This window comes from Cydia strobilella, chromosome 22 (assembly GCF_947568885.1).
Source record: "Cydia strobilella chromosome 22, ilCydStro3.1, whole genome shotgun sequence".
NCBI lineage: Eukaryota > Metazoa > Arthropoda > Insecta > Lepidoptera > Tortricidae > Cydia > Cydia strobilella.
The window spans coordinates 2,317,730-2,339,860 of NC_086062.1; the positions used below are offsets into that span (position 1 = coordinate 2,317,730).

At 37.3% G+C, this 22,131-nt stretch overlaps 1 protein-coding gene across 6 annotated transcripts in view; it reads right to left on the bottom strand.

Moving 5' to 3' along the window:
- Positions 1-22,131, bottom strand: part of LOC134751532 (muscle calcium channel subunit alpha-1-like) — a 134,299-nt gene that overhangs the window by 32,690 nt on the left and 79,478 nt on the right. For 5 of the 6 annotated variants that reach the window (XR_010128674.1, XM_063686967.1, XM_063686968.1 and 2 more), the window contains exons 4-24: positions 17,591-17,696; positions 16,629-16,768; positions 16,198-16,304; positions 15,166-15,318; positions 14,317-14,513; positions 11,477-11,580; positions 11,042-11,220; positions 10,477-10,583; positions 9,902-10,017; positions 9,505-9,607; positions 8,504-8,655; positions 7,557-7,767; positions 7,261-7,381; positions 6,649-6,734; positions 6,455-6,555; positions 6,008-6,144; positions 4,363-4,588; positions 2,505-2,640; positions 1,985-2,151; positions 1,520-1,607; positions 1,019-1,126 (exon numbers count right to left, since the gene is read on the bottom strand). Coding sequence is in view for 5 of the 6 variants with exons in the window: in XM_063686967.1 (XP_063543037.1) it covers positions 1,019-1,126; positions 1,520-1,607; positions 1,985-2,151; positions 2,505-2,640; positions 4,363-4,588; positions 6,008-6,144; positions 6,455-6,555; positions 6,649-6,734; positions 7,261-7,381; positions 7,557-7,767; positions 8,504-8,655; positions 9,505-9,607; positions 9,902-10,017; positions 10,477-10,583; positions 11,042-11,220; positions 11,477-11,580; positions 14,317-14,513; positions 15,166-15,318; positions 16,198-16,304; positions 16,629-16,768; positions 17,591-17,696 (2,845 nt within the window). In the remaining variant the exon portion in view is untranslated. The remainder of the gene's footprint in view (positions 1-1,018; positions 1,127-1,519; positions 1,608-1,984; positions 2,152-2,504; positions 2,641-4,362; positions 4,589-6,007; positions 6,145-6,454; positions 6,556-6,648; positions 6,735-7,260; positions 7,382-7,556; positions 7,768-8,503; positions 8,656-9,504; positions 9,608-9,901; positions 10,018-10,476; positions 10,584-11,041; positions 11,221-11,476; positions 11,581-14,316; positions 14,514-15,165; positions 15,319-16,197; positions 16,305-16,628; positions 16,769-17,590; positions 17,697-22,131) is intronic. The other variant, XM_063686971.1, reaches the window with a different exon arrangement.

Genomic DNA, 22,131 nt, shown 5'->3' on the forward strand with positions numbered 1-22,131 from the left:
CAAGTCTTTCTAGAAAATCTCAAGCACAACACCAAAATCTCACCTTAAATAACTGTACGCCAACGACAGCAAACATAAATTGTAACAAATACGTAACTAGCATTATATTGCCTATAGTCTTAATAGCTACTATCACACATTTCACCACATACTACTCAGGTTAGCGGGGCATACGTTACCAACGGGGACGACCGACCATCCAGCAGCGGGACATAGGGGAGAAGCAAACCAATTTTAATAACAAGGGACTTCGGGCGACTTTGTTAACGGGGCACTTGTTATCCTTGGGGGACTTGTAAACGCCAAGGTAGGGGTTGTTACCTCTAACATTCATGGGCTTTATTAGTCAACTAACGTCTACACCTTTGGGTTCGTTCGTTATTTCCATGCTTGACTATATTGACGACATACAGTTTTCTAAATTTTGCTACTGCTAACGAGATCATGCCGACGATGAATTACTTTTATTACAATACAATTACTTTTGCTTCTTAGTTTTATGTACCTATCAGTTATTTTGGTTGTTTCGTTAATAGGATAGAGTGTGTGAAATGTGATGGATTCCCTTGGAAAATAATCAGAGAGATATTAAAGACAACAGGAATGAAGCAGAAGACGACATAGATATATCGTTAACCATCAAGCTTTCCAATATTGATCACATGGAAGCTTTAGCAGCAAAATAAATAGCGTAAGAGTTAGAAGCAGAACAAAAATTACAGAACTGACTTTAATAGACGATGAAATCATGAGAAATGAGTGAGATGTTATAGCAAATAATGTTTCGGGAGTAAAACAACATCTCATTTCCATAGAGCATCGAGAATAGGATGTTGTAGTTAATACATTATATGCTACTGCATCAGGAAAAATAAAGATAGTTACAGAAAATATCATTTAGTTACCCAAAGGTGTAATCGAAGATTCTAGACAAGGAATCGATGAGAAATGGAGAAACCGTGGACCACACGTGTTCCCTAGGAAGGTGCTAAATGTGGAGAATTCAGAAGCCCCCTACCTTGAACATTTGTACTCCCATGACGGCGAACATGAATTGCAGTAACGACGTTACCAACAATATGTTCCCGATTGTTTTGATAGCAACGATCACGCATTGAACAACGTGCTATAATCATGGAAAAAATGTATCAGAGTTCAATTAATGTATTAGTTTACATTCACAACAGCTGAAAGATCGTTGATCAACAAAAAACATTGTTATAACGAATAGGTTACTGTCCGGATATAACTTTTTATTATACTAATTTTCTACAATGAAATTAAATTCTTTATTTTCAGGCAATGGCCCATAGATAAATACCTTAAAACTAGCATACATATTATTATAAAAAAAGAAAGAAACTTTTTTTGCCGTTGCCAAGAATAATTTCGGAATTATGGAAAGATTTTACCTAAAATTTAAATGGCAGAATAGTTACAAATTACTTAAAAATCTTCACACATACAAGAATTAGGTAAAATATGAAGTAATTATAAAACAAGGTAGGAGATGACTGACCTTAAGGCCCTTGGCCCTATTGATGGCCCTGAGTGGCCTCAGCACCCTGAACACTCTTAATATCTTCACCACCGATATACTTCCTGACCTGAAATATTTAACAAACAAAACGTAAACGATTTTCATATAACTTATTAGGAATAGGCATCGGGAAACTAAAATGATTTCGTTGAAAGTAAATTAATTGGTATTCTGGTAATGAGGATAACAAAGAAAATTAAATGGCAGGTGAGATATATACGGAATTACGGATTAACAAATCTTGAAAACCGTATATATTATAGCATACAACAAAAATTCACCACTAAACCTCATCCTTTTCCTCGCATTCGATATGAAAGTAGTGTTTGACCCGGGTGAAAGGCACCATTTCCGTCTCGAACTACCTCGACAGAAATGAGTGCCTTTCAACCCTTGGTTAACCATTAACAATCTACTGTTACGAAGTAAATGACGATAACATACTTAAAGCACATGGAGATGAGCGACACGCAGACGACGAGCATGTCGAGCACGTTGAAGGCAGAGCGGAGGAATGCGCCCTCATGCAGGATCAGCCCGTACGTCACCAGCTTGAGGAACAGCTCCAGCGTGAAGATGCCCGTGAAAAACACGTCGAATTGACTTAGGAGCTGGAAGACAAAGATGAAACTCATTATATTGACAGAAAACTTAGTGATGGCACATATAATTAAACCTTTGATAATGTGGGACTTTATGATTAAAGTGTGTCAACAGTGTCAACTATAGGTGAAAAAAAGAATTGGTATTGATAAAGATAAAGATAGTTTATTATTCAAGTAGGCATATTACAATGCGCTTATGAACGTCAAATAAAGCTACGCCGGATTGGATATCTGTTGAAATATAGGCTAAGTTGAAGAGTAATAGCATGAGGGATTAATTTAACAGTAAATAATGGTCGCTTGATTGTTTTAACATACAATTACACTTATCATAGAAAAAACTAATAACTTTTACTCACCCAATTCCTAAATCCTTTTTGCTGAGCATCCAAAGGATCTTCAGCAGCCAACATGGCCGACGAGAACATGATGCAGATCAGGATGATGTTCCCGAAGGTCGAAGATGCTGACAGCTTGTAGCAAAACACGCGGAACCTACATATAATAACCATGTAAATGACGATGCAGGTAATTATATTGGAAATAAGGATAGGGCTGAAGGTAGTGTTCTAAAGGGACACCAGTGCTACACACCAAAGTGATACAGTCGAATGGGGATTTAGTGACAATTGAACAATGATACCAATAGAAAGGATAGGTGCTATTTGATGTAGGAACACATTTTATTAGTAAAATGTTCAATTAAATATTTCTTTCAGTAAGTAAATGTCGTATATATTCAGTAAAAACTTGGAGTAAAATCTTGAGATAAACTCTGAAGGTCAGGATATAGAACAAACATTTAAACATTGTTCAGTAGTAATTAGTAATGATAAAAACATTTAGATGCCTTTATAACACATATATAGATAGATATTTATAATATAATAGTTATAACAAAAAGAAGCTCATGCGTAGTGCATACAAAATAAATGCAGACGTACTAAATGAAACTGACAACATTTCATGCAGACGATTCTATAACTATTCATATTTTCTAACGCCTAAATCTATCTAGGGAGCTGAATTCATGCTTTGATCTATCGATACTGCTAACAATCAATCCTAACGACTAACAAGAATCTGAAATACCTTGAAATCTCATTGTTTTTCAACTCTTTGGGATTGACATTGAGGAACGACACTCGTGCGATGATTAAGACGGGACAATTGATATGAATGATGATGACAAGGCCAATTTTTTGAAAGACATCACTACAATATGCGTCGACAAATAGAAGCTTTTACAAATCGTTGAAATCCACACACATCGCAAGTGTTATATTGTACGTCAACGTGTATATACACCAAAATTGAACAAAATTCTTATTTTGATTGTTTAATAGCTATTAAATTCATTGATATCTTTACGAGTATCTTTAATATTTAGGATTCTATTAACGTTTAATTCTACTCGGGGCTATGACTGTTATAGAATGTAGGTAAACGGATGTAATATACTATGTTTTATGTTTGCATGTGCTCGATTTCATCGTTTGTACAATTGCTGCTACATATGTATTCGCCTATTGTGACAATATGATGCCAATTTAGACAATGAGATCAGGTACGTCCCCCACCAATCACCTGTTCTTTGGTGACAATATGAAGAAACTACTAGCGTTCGGTATAGGCGGCACTTGATTGGTCATATTCATTTCTGAAACTCGCCGTGGCCTGGCGGTAACTAGCGTCCCTTCTTCTTCAGACTGCCCGGCATCTTTGTGAGATAGAAAGAGACGACAGTAGACTTTTGTTTAAATCTAAAATGCACTTTAAACCTAGAGCATACCCTAAACTAAAGAAACTCTTCTATAGACATGCCCAAATCCCTGTAAAATATTTTAGATACCTAATTTCATTACAGTTTGTATCCTCAGCTAAAAATATTTTAGAATAAGAAAATGCTAAAATAATTAAAGTGAGTGTAGCTCATAAACGTGTTAATAATAGTAATATTAAAATATACATAATAAAACAGCTAAAACCATTAAAGTAGAAAAAAAGGCGTGAAAAATAACAAGAAATTCGTCTTTGATAGTTACAGTGACATCAATGATGTAAAATCAATCGTAAGAAATAAAATTGAAGTAGAATAAATTGTGACGATAAAACTATCAATGACAAATCAAGAAACATCAAATCAAAAAATACTTCCAAAAATAACATCTAAAGTAATTAATAGAAGCTGTAGATGCTGCTGTCCCACACCCTAACCTGTTGGTTTTGGTAAATATGAAGAAGGAGGTAGCATCAGGGATGGGTTTCTTAGAGTCGTGTATGTCGACTTCGGACAACCTCCTTGGTCTCGCCGATGATGTTGTCGGCTTTCGCTTCAATCTTGGCTCCTCGCCCTCTGTGTTCACTGTTGTTGCATAGTTAGGTTCTGTTTCTTTGTGTGTTAGCTCCATGACGGTTACAGTGGGTCCTTCTTTGTTAGAACCTAATGCATTGTTAGTATTTTTACCATCTCCACGGATTAATCTAATACCTGCATATTACTTAAACTAGTACATAGATGTTAACAAATGTTAGTGATTAATAATTTTGTAAATTTGAAGTTTGCTGACATTTACAAAATGTTCTTAAGTTTATTTATAATATGAAAATCATGTAAAAACATAATCAATTCACAGTAGATATCAGCAAACGAAAATCGTTTCATCAACTTACATAACGATTATAACTAGGTATGTCAATTTTGCATTATTTTTTAACTGTAAATATTTTTTTCCCCTCACTAGCTCGGAAAGTTGTCGTTTATCCTTCAATACAAGCGGGGAAAAACGCATTTTATCCACTAGTGGGGAAAGTAATTTGACCTTGGATGGAGCGTGTTTAAGTAGCTTGACAGATAACAAAACGTAAAACGCTCATAATAATGGTTCGTTCGATATTAATTATCATTAAATAAATGGTTTGAGAATCTAATAAAAAATACCAAATTTAGCTTTATTTAATAATTTTAAGTCATAAACCTTAAAATTCCATAAGAAACGTTAGATTTTTTATAATGATGTTAAATATAATTCTGAACGCACAAGTTGAGTCGATGCAATTTCAAAACGCATCGTTGACATTTCATACGTCAGAACAGAAATGTCAACATTGTCAACAAAATTTTTACTGTTCTTCTCACCGACTCACGTAAAAATCAGTGTTTTCTGTTATAATATCGTAAAAAATTTGTGGTTCCAGTGATGAAGATGATCTAACGCCTGTGGATGTTGCTCTTTCCTCGCTATAGTGAGGGGAAAAGTTTTGTGTTACACACGGGTGCAAATGTATTTTACTTCTCGTGTGTTGAAACACTCGCTACGCTCAGGATTCTATTTTAGAACCACTCGCTTCGCTCGTGGTTCAACTATAGAATCCTTTCGCTTGCTCGTGTTTCGATTCCACACTCGCGGGTAAAGTACAACTTTGCACCCTTGTATAACAAATAACTATTATCTATCACCACACCTGCTAGTAAATAGGTAAGTATTATTTGTACATTACTCGATGCAAAAAACCCTATTCTTTCGGGTGCTAGGTTGTTATTTGGATTTTGTTTACAAAAACCGTATGACCTTTGTAAAGCACATTGCACATTTCCTATTTTAAATATATATTTATTATGATCAGGGGCCCGTTTCTCAAAAGCTTGTAGCGTGTAATATAAGTGGATGTCCCTTTCTAACAAAAGCTGTAAAAAAGTGACATCCGCTTGCATTACAAGTTACAAGCTTTTGAGAAACGGGTCCCAGGTATCCGCAATTTTTTACCTAATCCAAATCAACAATTTTTTACATTTGAAAAAGAACCTCATTGAGACTAGTTTTTATCCAACAACAACAGAATAATCTATCAATCGATATACCTATATGATTCCTCTGAATAATCTCTTCTTCCTGTTCTTGTTCTTCTTCTATCCTGTCTGTTTCCTCTCCACCCTCTATCTCGACTCTTTCTTCTTCTTCTTCCTCTGAACCTGTCTCTTCATATTCGCGCTCCGAACTAGTGACAAAATATAGGTATTAAGTTAAAAAAATGGTACCATTCGATTGCTAGATTTTATTTATATACACAAACGCAATATTTCATCGTCAAAATAGCAGCTTTCTTATTTTCCGTACTTCAAGAAGGCTTTAACTCGAGTTTGACGACACGATGAAGTAAGTAAGTAAGTAAATAATTTATTCTGCCTAAAATGTTGTAAAGTGTCAGACATTGCTTTAACTTTAATGCAATGAGTCGTCCCATGTCCTATTTAGGCATCTGATCCAAAAAGCAAACTGGATCGACTGATACCATTAAAAAAACTTACTTGTCCGTAGTATACGCATCGTCGTCGTGAATGTATTCATCATCAGTATCTGCATGTGCACCATCGATTATTACACTACCGGCTTCCTTCTCATCGGGATTCTAAAAACATGATAAACAAATTTAAATTAAAGTTGCTAAAGCAAAAAATGTCAATCATTCAGGTTTGATTGATATGAACTAGGCGTTACGCACAGCTTCCTGCTTTTCAATGTTAGTCAACGATTCTGCGTCTGCAAGATTGTCTACGGCGATGGCCAAGAAGACGTTTAGTAAGATGTCTGTATTTATAAGTTAAGGGCATTAAAAGGCTTTTATGATAAGGGTTAAAGTTACAACTTTTAAAATAGGGATTCTAATGATAAACTTTGTATTTAATGATTAAAATAGCGGAAAAAATATTAGTGGGTAATTTAATTATATTTTTATTTTTTTTAAAGAGGAAACCATGAGCCGGGCTTGTCATGACTTTTTTTTTATCGCTGAAGCCGCTTCTTTTTGACGTTGATTCAATTCTAACCTTAGGGCTTGATGGTGATATATAGTGAGTTTCTTGGCTACCCCAAATTTGTGCACAAGCCAATAATGTTCGAGCGTATTTCTGTTTCAATTTAAGTACGTTTGAGATAAATTAAATAAATATAATAATACTCTTCATTGAACATCTCAATAGAAAAAAATAATACAGAAAGAAAACAGCAACACAAGTAGAGGTAAACAATGGGCAGCCTAATTGCTGAAAAGCATTAAGTTATAGATATAAAGAAGTAAAGTAAAATAATATAAAACAGCTACAGCAAAGGATACAGTTGCCACAAATGAAGAGAATGATGAAGTAGATGCAGGCGACGATGCCGACGGAGCCCACGCCACCGTACGCCTTGATGCCTTCGTACATCACCGCGTTCCAGTCTTCGCCCGTCAGGATCTGAATAAATAATTGACAATATTGTATTACAATATATTATCTTTTATCGCTTAAATAAAATTAAAAGTTAACATTTTCATTAATGTGCGCTGACTGGGGATAATAATGATGAAGTTTCTTGTTACTGATGATCAAGATGATGTCTTTATAAATATAACTAACGTAACTAACTTACTTGAAACACCGTCAACAACGCCTGCCAAAAGCAATCGAAATTGTGTCGATCCTTTTCCTCCACGGGATCGTAGTTGAACTTTCCTCCGAAGACCTGCATGCCGAGAAGCGCGAAGATCATGATGAAGAGGAACAGAAGCAGCAGCAGCGAGGCGATGGACTGGATGGAGTTGAGGAGAGACGCTACTAGGTTGGAGAGGGAGCGCCAGTATCTGAAGAATAATTGACAAAAAACTAGTAAAAATAGTCCAGATACTTTACAAATAAAGTAGAGGTACTTTTTAAGCAAATATAACTATTGGTTAGAAGTTTCGCGCCATATAATAGGCACACATTTTGAATTTCTATCGTTAGTAATCGGTAATCGGTTTCATTTTCACGGGAGCGTAATTAAGTTAAAGGATTAGGCAAAAGCAATATCTAGGAAAATGGTTAGTTATTAATCAATGTTATTAATGAAATAAAACGATGAAAACGGATTATATCGCGTATATTGAATTTATAATACATCCCGACGTTTCGAACTCTTTACAGCGTTCGTGGTCAACGGGTAACTCACCCTCACGGGTTCTGAGTTACCCGTTGACCACGAACGCTGTAAAGAGTTCGAAACGTCGGGATGTATTATAAATTCAATATACTCACCCTCACGGGTTCTGAGTTACCCGTTGACCACGAACGCTGTAAAGAGTTCGAAACGTCGGGATGTATTATAAATTCAATATACGCGATATAATCCGTTTTCATAGTTTTATTTCATGAGTAACTATCGCGGTAACCGAAGACAATGTTATTAACTTTAAATAATAATTTCAGCTGAAATAAATTTTTCATATTCGTTTTTACGGGTAAGGAGAAATTTTGTTGTAGATAACATAAAATGAAAAAAAAAACCGGCAGTTTTTGGGATGAATCTAAGAATCCGCTAAAATACAACTTTAATCTTACTTTGTGACTTTAAACACCCTCAGCAGCCGCACACACCGCAGCACGGAGATTCCCAGTGGGGGCATCACCTCCGTCTTTGTGAGCACCATCTCGCTGATGGACCCGACCACCACAAAGCAGTCGAAGCGGTTGAACAGCGACACGAAGTAACCCTGGACAGTAAGTAGGATTGTAAAAATATGTGACGTTTTCAACCAAAAGGCACCACATTGTCGCTTGTCGATAAGGTTTTTTCAAATTAAAGCTATATGGAAATAGCGGCTTATTGACAACCGACATGAGTAGGCGGTATTGTAGGGGTCAAAGTAATTATTTTAATTTAAAAAGGAGTCAAAGTAATCAATGATTATAATAATGAGAATTAAGACAATGCAAATATATTAAAACGTATGATATTATTTGTATTAATGTAGTAATAAACAAATGGAAAATCCATTTTTAGATAAAGTAAGGATAAAATAAGGTACCACATTGTCGCTTGTCAATAAGGTTGATTTCAAATTGAAGATGTATAGAAATAGCGCCTTATTGACAGCCGACAATAAGTACCCTTTTGATTGAAAATGGCACAATTAATGATTGAGAGTAGACGTACAAGATATTAAGAGATCAGAAGTGGAAGAAAAAGAAGGGAACTAAGTTCAAAATTGTGGAAATAGAGACACAGACAATATTTTATTAAATATATGTCGATGAAGATCTCGCCATTTATGTTCACCCGGTCATCACATGGCAAAACGATTTTAAAAATAAAATATTAATATATAAAAACATAAAAGAATGTTAGGGATGAATGTTGATGGAAGGAGAGCGTATGGTAGACCCAAAAAGCGATGGATGGATTGTTTGAAAGAGGATATGAGAAAGAAAGGAGTGAGTGCTGAGGTGACGAAAGATAGAGGAGAATGGAAGAGAAAAACATGTTGTGCCGACCCCACATAACGTGGGATAAGGGCAGGAAGAAGAGAGATATAAAAACATAATTTAGGCCTATAACTTACTTGTAATCCTAGACTGTACATCTTGACGAACATTTCTAAAGTAAAAAGTGCTACGAAAAAGGCGTTCCCGTACTCTTGGAACAAATCCAGCCAGCTTGGTTGCCTGAAATAAAAATATAGTTTATATAAAATATCCAAAAGCTTACAGACATATTGTAAGCACTCTTTTTCCCAATTGATTAAAGTTGTCCTCGGTTACTTACTATACTTTAATTCCTATACTTTTTAGAGGATTGCTCTTTACCTAGTAAAAGTCTCTTTACACTTCCAGTGTTTTCTTTTCTTAGGATCATCATTGTGTTTTGAAATCATACCGTTTTCATATTTTCTCTGTATTTTCATTTTCCTTTATCTACGTGAAACTCTTTTTATTTTCCTGCCTTTAAAACATACTTACTGATAATGCTCACTGGCCAGCACCACAGTGTTCAGGAACACAAGTAGAATGATCAGCCAGTAAAACGTCTGCGATTTCACTGCTTTCCGACAGCTACGCTTCATTCTTCGATTGATCTGTAGGACAACAGATACCTTTTAATGTCTATTAGCATTTATTATTGCTTGAGTTCAGTATCTGGCGTAGAGAATTAAAGAAGATTAGTTCTTTGACCCTTATGTTGATACAATTCTTTACCATTTGAATTCTTAATATTTAGATCAGTACGGTTTTTACTCACTATTATTTTTAGTCGCTTTTGGCACGACGTACAACCGCCGCGGACACTCGTGCCTGAGGAAGGATTCCCAAAGAATCCAAAACATGTCGCCAAAAGCGACTAAAAATATTAGTGAGTAAAAACCGTACTGATCTAAATATTTTGAAATATGTCTCACGATAGTTTAAGTTCGATTATTTGAATTCTTATCTATTACAATTTTAGTACATTTATAGGTCACTTAATTTCTTTACATAACATCCTTTACCAAGTTTAGCGCGGATAATTATATTTGCGTTAAAAAAGGAGGATTTACTTTATCGAAGTCTTGCTTCCAGAGTTTGCAAAGGCAGCTTTTCTGTGGTTCACTCAACTCTACTCCTAAATGGTCTGATGAGTCGTGGTTTTCTGCCGCTCCTGCTCCTGTAAATTGACAAGCAAAAAATATATAAATTCATAATTGTGTACTGTCACCTTGTAGAAATTATTGGTAGAAGCCTATATCATCTATTTCTTCTGTTTATTTATACGCGTTTTAACATATTCTTTGGTTTTAATTTAACTGTGTACCATTTAAAGCCAGTTAGTAATCGTAATAAAACTGACAGTCAATGTCATACTCCATACATTTGGTCAGAAAAGTGACAGTTACAGGTGACTTAAACACAATTTAAGTATAAGTTACAAAATTTCCTTAAACATTGAAATATATGTCAAACAGGAATCACCTGAGGTACGAACCATACTGTTTGACCTTAAAGTTAGCCAAAGAGCCTTAAAAGGCTTATACCCGAGAAAATTTTGATTGCGGTGGCTCAGCGGTTGAGGCATCTGCCGCAAATGCAGAGAACGCAAATAATTTTGAAATTGTTTTATTTTACCTAAACTATACTCCCTCAGCTGGTCAGCAGTGTCGTTCTGATCTGCCAGAGGCTCCAAGTACTCGGCCTGCGTGATCCAGTCGAGGTAGCCCTTCAGGTCCTCTTCTAGTTGCTGCTTCTCGCGAAGTTTCTGGAAGTCTCCCCGGTTTTTCGCTTTTTCTCTCTCTTTGGAGAATTCTCTGAAATGTTATTAATAACATTAAGACACCCTTGAAAGATACCAGTCACAATCCTAGTGTTACGGTTGATAAAAAAGACCCAGTTGGAAAACCTCACGTTGTGATTCAGCTAGAAGACGTTGATATTTTCTTTAGCTTTCCACGGGGTCCTCCTCAAAACGTCTAAGATAAATTGGAAGTTTATGTGTAATTAAGTCCCTTTATAGGTCTTAATAATTTAGTATAATTTGGTTCAATGTTAATGATTCGTACGTACCCAGACAACACACCGAGAATTAGGTTCATGACGAAAAAAGCTCCCAATATGACCATCGACACGAAATAAATCCACTCCCAGCTGTTGCCCATCGCATCTTGAATCTGAAAACCACAATAATGTCAAGTTAGGATCATTCTCCATTCCAAAGGCGATCAAAAGGTCTGGTCCCAAAATGCTTCATTGGGGTACACCTGAATTATTTGTTACTTTATTAAAACAAGCTTCATTTTGCATGCATGTTTTTATCTTGTACTTTTCAATGCCATGTATGTTGTGGGTATGAATAAAGAAATTATCTATCTATCTATTTTGTGATTTTATTAAATCTTAACCTATCCTTTTAAACGGTCACATGTCAGTTTATGTTGCTAAACGATTGTGTGGTCATGGGTAAAACAAATAAAATTGTACAAGAAATAAAACTATGAAAACGGATTATATCGCGTATATTGAATTTATAATACATCCCGACGTTTCGAACTCTTTACAGCGTTCGTGGTCAACGGGTGACTGAGGAAAAATTACAAAATGCAAAAATACCCACATACTAAAATAATGAACAATCATAGACTACAAACTTTAAGGCTGGTTGTACATGCAAAATCGGTTCATAAGGCTAGTTATACACTATAATTATTTTTCAAGTAAAGATATATATATATACGCGATAAAAAACTATGCCGGCTCCAACCCTACACCACGGACCCGAGAAGATTTAATTCCCTCCTAAATTGTAGGAGGGTATCCCAATATGGGACCGGCAACAAACTCGGCGGGACACATCTTTTCAAAACATCAGAATGTCCAGCATCATCCAACACTACGGTCTCACAGTCTATGTCTCGCTTGCTCCTTTATCAGGTGGACTACAGGATCCCAAGCTGGTGGTAGAGAAAAGCCATCTTCCCTATTAAAGTTTGGATATTTCTTAATCTCAATGGCCTCGCGCAGCATTCTGGGTATGTAACGCTTCTCCTTGGCAAGAACCAGAGGCTTATCAAACTTGATTGAGTGATTGGCTTTATCCATGACATGCTCACAGACAGCAGACCTAGGTCGACGGTGCTTGACATCAGCTATGTGTTCCTTCACCCGAGTGGAAATGCTCCGTTTCGTCTGCCCGACATATGATAGGCCACACTCACAGTCCAGCCTGTACACTCCTGCAGTCTGTAGAGGGGTATTGCATTTTACAGGCCTCAGGAATTGTGACATCTTCTTCATTGGCTTGAAATATGTTTTTATAGAAGCACGCTTCAAGATGTGGCTGATCCTGTCCGTGACCCCCCTGACAAAAGGCAGAATGGCAGGCCTGCGCTCAACTGTGGGGATCTTAATGTGGGACCTCTGGTTGACCCGCGGTATCCTGAGCTCGTTTGCCTGGAGCGCGCGCCTGGCATGCATTTAAAAGATACGTAGATGACACTTTTACTATACTTCCAAAAAGTAGTGTTTCAACTTTCTTGGATCACCTAAATTCCATCCATAGCAAAATAAAATTTACTATGGAGTTGGAAAAAGACTGTTCTCTCCCCTTCTTAGATGTATTGGTAAAAAGAAATCCTGATAACACCCTAGGTCGCACTGTGTATAGGAAACCTACTCATACTGATAGGTACTTAAATGGCAAATCGCATCACCATCCCAGTCAACTTGTTACAGTAGGCAAATCTTTGTTTCAGAGAGCCCAGAGGATATGTGATGACCAGCATCTGGCCGCGGAGCTCCAGCATGCCAGGCGCGCGCTCCAGGCAAACGAGCTCAGGATACCGCGGGTTAACCAGAGGTCCCACATTAAGATCCCCACAGTTGAGCGCAGGCCTGCCATTCTGCCTTTTGTCAGGGGGGTCACGGACAGGATCAGCCACATCTTGAAGCGTGCTTCTATAAAAACATATTTCAAGCCAATGAAGAAGATGTCACAATTCCTGAGGCCTGTAAAATGCAATACCCCTCTACAGACTGCAGGAGTGTACAGGCTGGACTGTGAGTGTGGCCTATCATATGTCGGGCAGACGAAACGGAGCATTTCCACTCGGGTGAAGGAACACATAGCTGATGTCAAGCACCGTGGACCTAGGTCTGCTGTCTGTGAGCATGTCATGGATAAAGCCAATCACTCAATCAAGTTTGATAAGCCTCTGGTTCTTGCCAAGGAGAAGCGTTACATACCCAGAATGCTGCGCGAGGCCATTGAGATTAAGAAATATCCAAACTTTAATAGGGAAGATGGCTTTTCTCTACCACCAGCTTGGGATCCTGTAGTCCACCTGATAAAGGAGCAAGCGAGACATAGACTGTGAGACCGTAGTGTTGGATGATGCTGGACATTCTGATGTTTTGAAAAGATGTGTCCCGCCGAGTTTGTTGCCGGTCCCATATTGGGATACCCTCCTACAATTTAGGAGGGAATTAAATCTTCTCGGGTCCGTGGTGTAGGGTTGGAGCCGGCATAGTTTTTTATCGCGTATATATATGTATATATCTTTACTTGAAAAATAATTATAGTGTATAACTAGCCTTATGAACCGATTTTGCATGTACAACCAGCCTTAAAGTTTGTAGTCTATGATTGTTCATTATTTTAGTATGTGGGTATTTTTGCATTTTGTAATTTTTCCTCAGTCACCCGTTGACCACGAACGCTGTAAAGAGTTCGAAACGTCGGGATGTATTATAAATTCAATATACGCGATATAATCCGTTTTCATAGTTTTATTTCATGAGTAACTATCGCGGTAACCGAAGACAATATTAAAATTGTACAAGATTTACATGGGACATTAAGACTTTAGCAAAGTCTGTTTAATCTTTTTCAAGTCAAAGTAGGTACTCACATTATACATAACTTCGGTCCAGCCCTCCAACGTAATGCACTGAAAGACCGTTAACATGGACAACCCGAAGTTATCGAAGTTGGTGATGCCAAAGTTAGGGCCGATCCAGCCTTCGCCGCACACCATCTCGGAGCCCAGGCTAGAGCAGTTGAACCCGTTATCCACATCGCAGGGGTGGGGAGAGTCCATCATCTCGTCTGAAAAAAATAAACATCGTGTCTAAAGAAATGTATAATTAGACAGAGTAGGTCAATTTTTTTTCAGGACAGAAAGCTATAATAAGTATTGTTTTTCCTGTCCCTCTTAGCAGCAAGACAGCAGAACTTAACGTAACTTATGCATACGTCAGTGCTTATTGTCTGTCTAGGTCTAGAGTCGGACCAAGCTAACTGTGCATGGCGATTGCAATGACAAAGTGTGTGTCTCTCTAAATGTCAAATTTCTATGAAAATATGACGTAAGTATATAAAATGACACTCTTCACTGTGTTATATTTAAGTCGGTCCAAAGTTAGTTTAGACGGGCTCTAGATATATGAGACAATAAGAATTTAAAAATATCCGCTAGCAGAATTACCAGTGCTTCGCTCGAAAGAGTGGAGCGTATAACTGAGCCAAAACCCTTTTGTTTTGCTGCAACGCACACAGCAATCCTACGGTTTATTTTTTAAGTTTTGTTTTTTTATCTTAATGTCGCTTTTTGTATCTCTTCTGTTTCTTTTTTATGTGTGTATTGTGGCAAACGAATAAATGGTTTATCTATCTATCTATCATTAAAATTCAGGAGATCAGACATTGCGCATGCCGCGTTTTAAATAGTACTTATCTATGGTTTAAACTTAGTAATTACTGGTGTGTTTGTTGAAGCAGGTCTTGTGCATTTTCCCGGAGAAGAGTTCAAGGCCGATGATGGCGTAGATGATGATGACGAAAATGACCAGCAGCGCGATGTGGAGCAGCGGGATCATCGCTTTCAGGATGGAGTTTAATACGATCTGGAGACCTGGAAATAGAATAGAATACAATTAATGATTTATTGCCACTCAAATCATCGTACACATACAAGAAGATTAAACAGAAAAAACTTGCCCTCTGACACCAAATAAATTAATAGTTATTTGTTATGCAAGGCTGCAAAGTGGTTATTTGGCGTGAGTGTTGAAATTGAAAGCTGAGCAAACGAAGGAATCTAAGATTAAACCATGAGCGAAGCGAATGGTTCAAAGACAGATTCCTGAGCGTAGCGAGGCTTTCAGGACACGAGACGCCAAATAATTTTGGGCCGTGCGGAATACACAATTTTTCACCTCACTACAAGGAAAATGTGATGTAATGAATATATATATATATAAATAATCATATTTAATACATATCAAATTAAGACATAACACACTGAAATCCAAACAAAATAAACAAGAGAAAAGCACACATATTCATCGTGGTCGAAATTCAAATGACTTTTGCACGCTAGCGGATAAAATAGACATTTGCACGCAGATTTCGCGCTATAAACTGAGGTTTTCCGAGCGAGTGAGGTAAAAATATATTAACTTTTACAGATTTACGGAAAAGGAAGAAATCTAATCCGGTTATCCCCCATACATGCCGTACTAATAATTTAGCATATGAGTTTACAGCAACAATACAATTCTTAAAGAATGAAGCCTATGCCGTTAACGGAAGACCAAGACCTTTTGACTCTAATTATTGGCTAGGTGACACTAGTAACACCTTAGTTGTTTGACAGTTGAGAGATGTCAAAAAGCATGTTAATTTGCTCTCACGAGAATTCACTCTTTTGCCACATAGTGATAATGGCTTCTAAATACTTTACTCATCACGCACTTTGCACATAACCAATAGCTTCCAAAAAAATACTCACTTGGCACTCCAGAAACCAGCCTCAGAGGTCGGAGCACCCTGAATGCCCGCAGCGCCTTCACATCGAACGCATCTTTGAATATGCTCGACAGCACCGTGCTCACCATTCTGCAATGAGACAGACATATAATTCTCTACTGCTTTTACTTTCGGTGATGAAATTCATCTTAATCATATCAGTTTAACGACATCAGTGGGAATCTGTTTTAGGAGTAGTTATGGCGACCGTATAGGTATAGCCACTCTAACCTGGCATCTCTCCTTAGCTGGCCCATTGGAGTGAGAGAGTGAAAAATTGATTAAGTTTCATTGACCTAAAACCCAGTAAGTTCGAGATCGCATTACCGTCTTTGTTTCGTGTTGGGAATAGTACCTATGTATGTCAAGGGTATAACTACTACAGAAAAAGGCACTACTGAAGGTTCCACTCACCCAATTACAACGATGGTGAAATCCAGCAAGTTCCATCCATTCCTCAGATAAGAGCCCGCGTGCATCACAAACCCGTACGCAAAGATCTTCATCAAGCACTCCCCCGTGAAGATGACCAGGAACACGTATTCGATTTTCTCCTGCAAATTATAAAGAAGCAGCTTTAGAAGAAGATAAAAACATTTTTGGCGATATGGGGTCTTGGTTTAAAAATTTCGTAATGCAAAAAAGGTCAACTATTATCTTTCAGTAAGTCCTTTAGAACAAAATGTCCTTGAACACTGGTCAAAAAACTTCCTACTGACAAGTGGTCGGCTCGGAATAATGAGCTGATTATTGATAAACTTTCCAAGGAACGTCTTGGGACACTCGGCGAATGTTACTTGATTTTGCAAAGAAATATTTTACGTGGATTATCTTATCTTCTTCTATTTCAGCGAGTATGCGCCCACTGTTGGGCATACTCCTCTCCATTTCTTCTCCAAGCAGCCCGATTTGCTGCTCCTCTCCTCCTGAGTGGGCATTAAATCTTTTAATGTCATCCTCCCATCTGGATTTCTGGATTTGCGTGGATTATGAGCTCTTAACTCATATATAAACGGTACTTACTAGCACTTAGTTGGTGTAATTGGAATCACTGTTGGGATAGGGCGTGAACACCGTCAGCGCGATGCAGTTGGCGAAGATGATGGTCAGGATCATCCATTCGATTAGTCTGGAGGATCCAGTGTCTGAAGACTCACCGTAGAGTTGGTGTAGTTCGTCTTTGTTAGGGTAAGGCGTGAGACAACGAGCAGTGGGTTAAGATGGTGGTCAGGATTTACCTGGTTTGAAGTGAGAACACAGGGTCTGAAGATACTAGCGGCACGGAGTTGATGGTGTAGTTGGTCTTTATGCAGTGGGCTACAATGTGGTCAGAATTCACTAGGTCTGGAGTAAGGATTCAGGGTTTGTAGACTTACCAGCACAGAGTTGGTGTAGTTGGAATCACTGTTGGGGTAGGGAGTGAACACCGCCAGCGCGATGCAGTTGGCGAAGATGGTGGTCAGGATCATCCATTCGAACGGTCTGCAGGCTAATTAAGGAACTCACAAAAGGCAACATTGTAATATTTGATATCCGTAAGCAGTTTATCTGTCTGTGAGCTGTCATATTATATAAATGTGTCTCAGTTATTAAATGTGGAGTACTGGAGGCCATCTAAGCTAACTCTTCATCGTCTTTGACATAACACAGTGTGGATGCGTCATAATAAAACTTATAATTTAATTTTCTTCTTGTAAATTAATGTCTTGTTCCCATTTTCCATTTTAACATCGACATTTAAATTAACATAGGATGACATATTTTATCATTTTGCCGAACGATACCTAATTTTTTCGTGCTCCAGTCAAAAACTTCATCTTTAGTTACATCTAGCACCACTGCATTTTTCCGGATTCAACACACCCACCAAAAAAAAATTGTGGTGGTATATCTTTCCTGACACCATAAGGATAGTTTTCATTTTTTTTTACTCAAATTAAAAGTCACACGGCACACCTCATTTGAAAATGTTGAAATCAGATGGAATAGCCCAACACTACATGCTGACAATAGCAGTGCTATTATGGCTGTGGTCTTTCTGTAAGGTGGAGTTACCCCATACCCCAGTTGGGCTGCTCCAGATTCGAGCGAGATTATATTTCCCTGTGCCCTATTTACTTCGTTTCGTATATAATTATTATGTTTAAACTGTGGCAAGTGTCAGGAACCGGAAACGCGAGGCGCGTGGGATGGCACATGAATTACGAACGGGACTTCAAAAACTTGATGTCAGTTTGTTGAAACGGGAAAGGCGGAATTTGAAATGTTTGCGTATGTTTCACATTGTTTCAACAGCTTCCAGACTTGCTGGATGTCCGATTGGAATCTTGGGTTGGGTTGTTTTTAGGGTTCCGTACCCAAAGGGTAAAAACGGGACCCTATTACTAAGACTCCGCTGTCTCTGTCTGCGGCCACCTTTAGGCTGATTCAGATTTACCGATTTGTTGTGGTTTTAATGTTATTATTGTCGCACGCGCACCAATAAGAACGAGCAAGATGTCTAATTGCTTCCAGTGCATTTCGCACCAATCAGCATGAGCTATCATCAAGGTCGTATCAAAACAAGATCAAAACCGTAACAAATTGTTAAATCAGAATAGCCTCCAAACCTCCATCTGTGAACTCTGTAGCCACGAGCTACCAAAATCAATATAGCAAGTGATGTGCTGCCTGTTCCATAAAATATATATAATATATTTTATTTATTTATTGAGAAACAAATAATATTTAATTCTTTGTATCAATCATATTTTATTTTAACATGCAGAGTGTTTTAACCCTTAGTATATTTTGTGAGGTGAATTTATAGGCCATACAAAATTTTAGGTATGTTATGTACCATGAATTAGTATAATACAATTTGGCTAAAAAAACACCGGCCCGTTTCTTGAGCTTGCCTACTTTTAAAATTTCATACTAAGTAGTGTGAATAGGTTCCAATTTTGCGTCCATGTTCGCTAAGAATAATAAAAAATAAAAATAATCTATACCTTACGCCTGAATCAAAGTATATTATTTCAAAATGCTGTCAGTTTACTTTCTCTGGTTTCTAAATTCTCAAAGTGATCTCGTTTTTTTTCCTCCTAGTGACCTATTTATTTTCGTTCAATCTTTATAACATTGGCGGATTTTAAATTTATAACCGCGATAAAAGTATAGTGAGATTATATCGTTCGCTCAATAAATCAGATTGATGGCTGTTCGTCTTTAACTGACGGACGCGCGATTATTTTTATGTTTTAGTTTACGGATTATTTTTGTATTTCGGGGTGTGCGATGGGATTACATAATCTAATCCCCCCATCTCCGTTCTGTCACCGTGGGACTAGACGAGGACTTGCGTTTCACCCTTACGTCGTTACTCTGCCACTGATTCGTACTAAACGCTATGCATCCAGCTTTATGCAAAACGAGTTTTAATTATTCAAAAACGCGCGCTACGCATTTTGGTCGGAGTGAATGCCAGACACTCGTGTAGAGATCTGGAGCGGTATTCGACATGCGTTAAGTGACGTTACGTGTTGAACTTCAGTTGAATGGAAGAAATCGTGTGTTGTCAGATAGGTAAATTTGACATTAGCAATCCACAGTTAGGTGACAACGAAACCAAACCGAACCACGACGAGTTCAGAGCCATTTTAAACCGTATAGTAGTAAGAAAACAAAGTTGATTTTTGTTAAATAATTTTTTCAATGAATGAGTTTTGGTTGTACCAAATGATACTTTCCACGGTTGATGAACAAATGATTCATTCCACTGTTGAACTGATGTTGAAGCCGAAACTGACAGTTGTGCATCTCGAATAGGGCCCCTGTTCGTAGAATATCGCATTATGACGCACTTTTCCTTATATCTTTTTGAAATCATAATGTACGTGAGAAACAATATATCTCAATTTAAACGGGTTCATGTTGAGGGTATAAACGTCCGTACCACGGGACGGCTAAGAACGGTTCCTCGCCGTATGGCCCTAGCCCAGAAAAACCCTCGTGTCATAGGACCAACCTATTATGAACGACTTCCGGCTGTTATAAGAAGTGAACTGTGTGACCAAACATTCAAACGCCGATTAAGAGATTTTTTGTTGGATAAACCGTTGTATTCTGTTAGTGAATGATGTATTTTGACGATCCACCACAGGAGATACTATCTTGACATTATTTTGAAATCTTATTATTCTGTAATTATTTAATTTTTAAATTATTATTTTATTGATTATATTCTTATGACATCCTTGTTTTGACGATCATAATATGAATTCTTGTAAATTGACATGCCTGCAATTTATAATGTAATCTGTATTATGAAATAAATGAATCTAAATCTAAATCTTTATTATGCGTATAGGAGTGGAATTCACTTCCTGCAAATCTATTCCCAGTCCAGGCAGTACATTATAACTTGGATCTTTTTAAATCGAGAGTGAATAGACATCTTTTAGGTAAGCATGTTCCATTCTAGACTGCATCGGAACCGTCAGGTGAGATTGCGGTCAAATGGTTACCTTTTAATATAAAAAAAGGGAGAACTGATATGTATGCTTTATTTTATACAACGTCGGCATGTAACCTCTAGTCAAATTGATTTGAGCGCGCGGTTGTTTTATGCGATACACGCAGCGTTGAACGCATGCGAACAACGGAATGTAGGAAAAATGACAATGCGCGTGTACCGCGTAAAACAATGTTATATATGGTCATTAGATTATATACGGGCCTACCGCGAACCACGTTCGACGTGTTGCCTCTCTGTCGCACATGTAAATTCGTACGTAAGTGTACAAGGAGGCAACACGTCGAACGTGGTTCGCGGTGGCCCTCTGATGTAAAATGGTGTGCGACAAACGCATCACGTTTTTCGTATAATACAACTGCGCGCTTTATTACCTCGATTTCATTTTAAACACTTTATATAAATAAATAAAAAAACTGTAGATATGACCATTCCGTTTGTAAATATGCATGCAGGAAAACTAATTTTAAATATAATTCATCGTCTAATTGAATTTCAACTATCGATTTTTCGTTAGGTTAGTACCTATATACGGTGTTTTTTTAAACTCCGTTAACCTTGGGGTATGGCCGAGTACCTACAAGTAAGGAAACTGAATGGCATAACTAGTTAATTTTTTTTATAAAAAGTAATTAATAGCGTTGTTGTAACGGACATAATATCGCTTGAAGTGGCAGGAACAATTAACGTCATTTAAATTTGGAATTTGATTGATTAAAATAAAATCGAAATTCCTTCAACTCAAAAATGACGTAAGGATATTTAAATCCACCAAAAAATTAAAAACTATGATATATATGACATTTCGAATATCGATCGTTCGAGATAGTACATACTTGCGTTTAGTAGCAAATCCAAAAACTCATACTAAACACTAATAAATATGTAAACAGGGACTAAGGCAAGTGTACACGCTCGTAGGGGCCTTATCAGATATAAATAAATCATTGATTATCTACAAAATGGAGTTAATTAGAATATCGGTTTCTTTGAGAAAGTTACTTTATTTTCAGCTCAGGAATGCACCCTTAAAATTAAGGCCGTTCCATCGGTTTGCCGCTGTCACTGTCACATTTCGCAAGAAAGAACGAGAAAGATCATGCGCGACAAGTGTCAATTTTGATCGAATTTTGTCGATTTTTATTTATTTTAAAAACGTTACCTTAAGATATCTAAATTCGAAAGCTATGAAATTACTATTTATGTTAAGATTGTTTTTTCTGCTTTTTTTGTTTATAGTATTATATAATAAATAACCGAGTAATGTTGGATTAAAAGTACGAGTTAGAGGTAACTTTGGGAATTAATTGTATCGAGCGAAGTGTCATAATTCGTGTATCGGAAGCTATCATAGCATATTAAAGATAATATAGTCAAGAACTACGTATATTTTTTCCACATCTA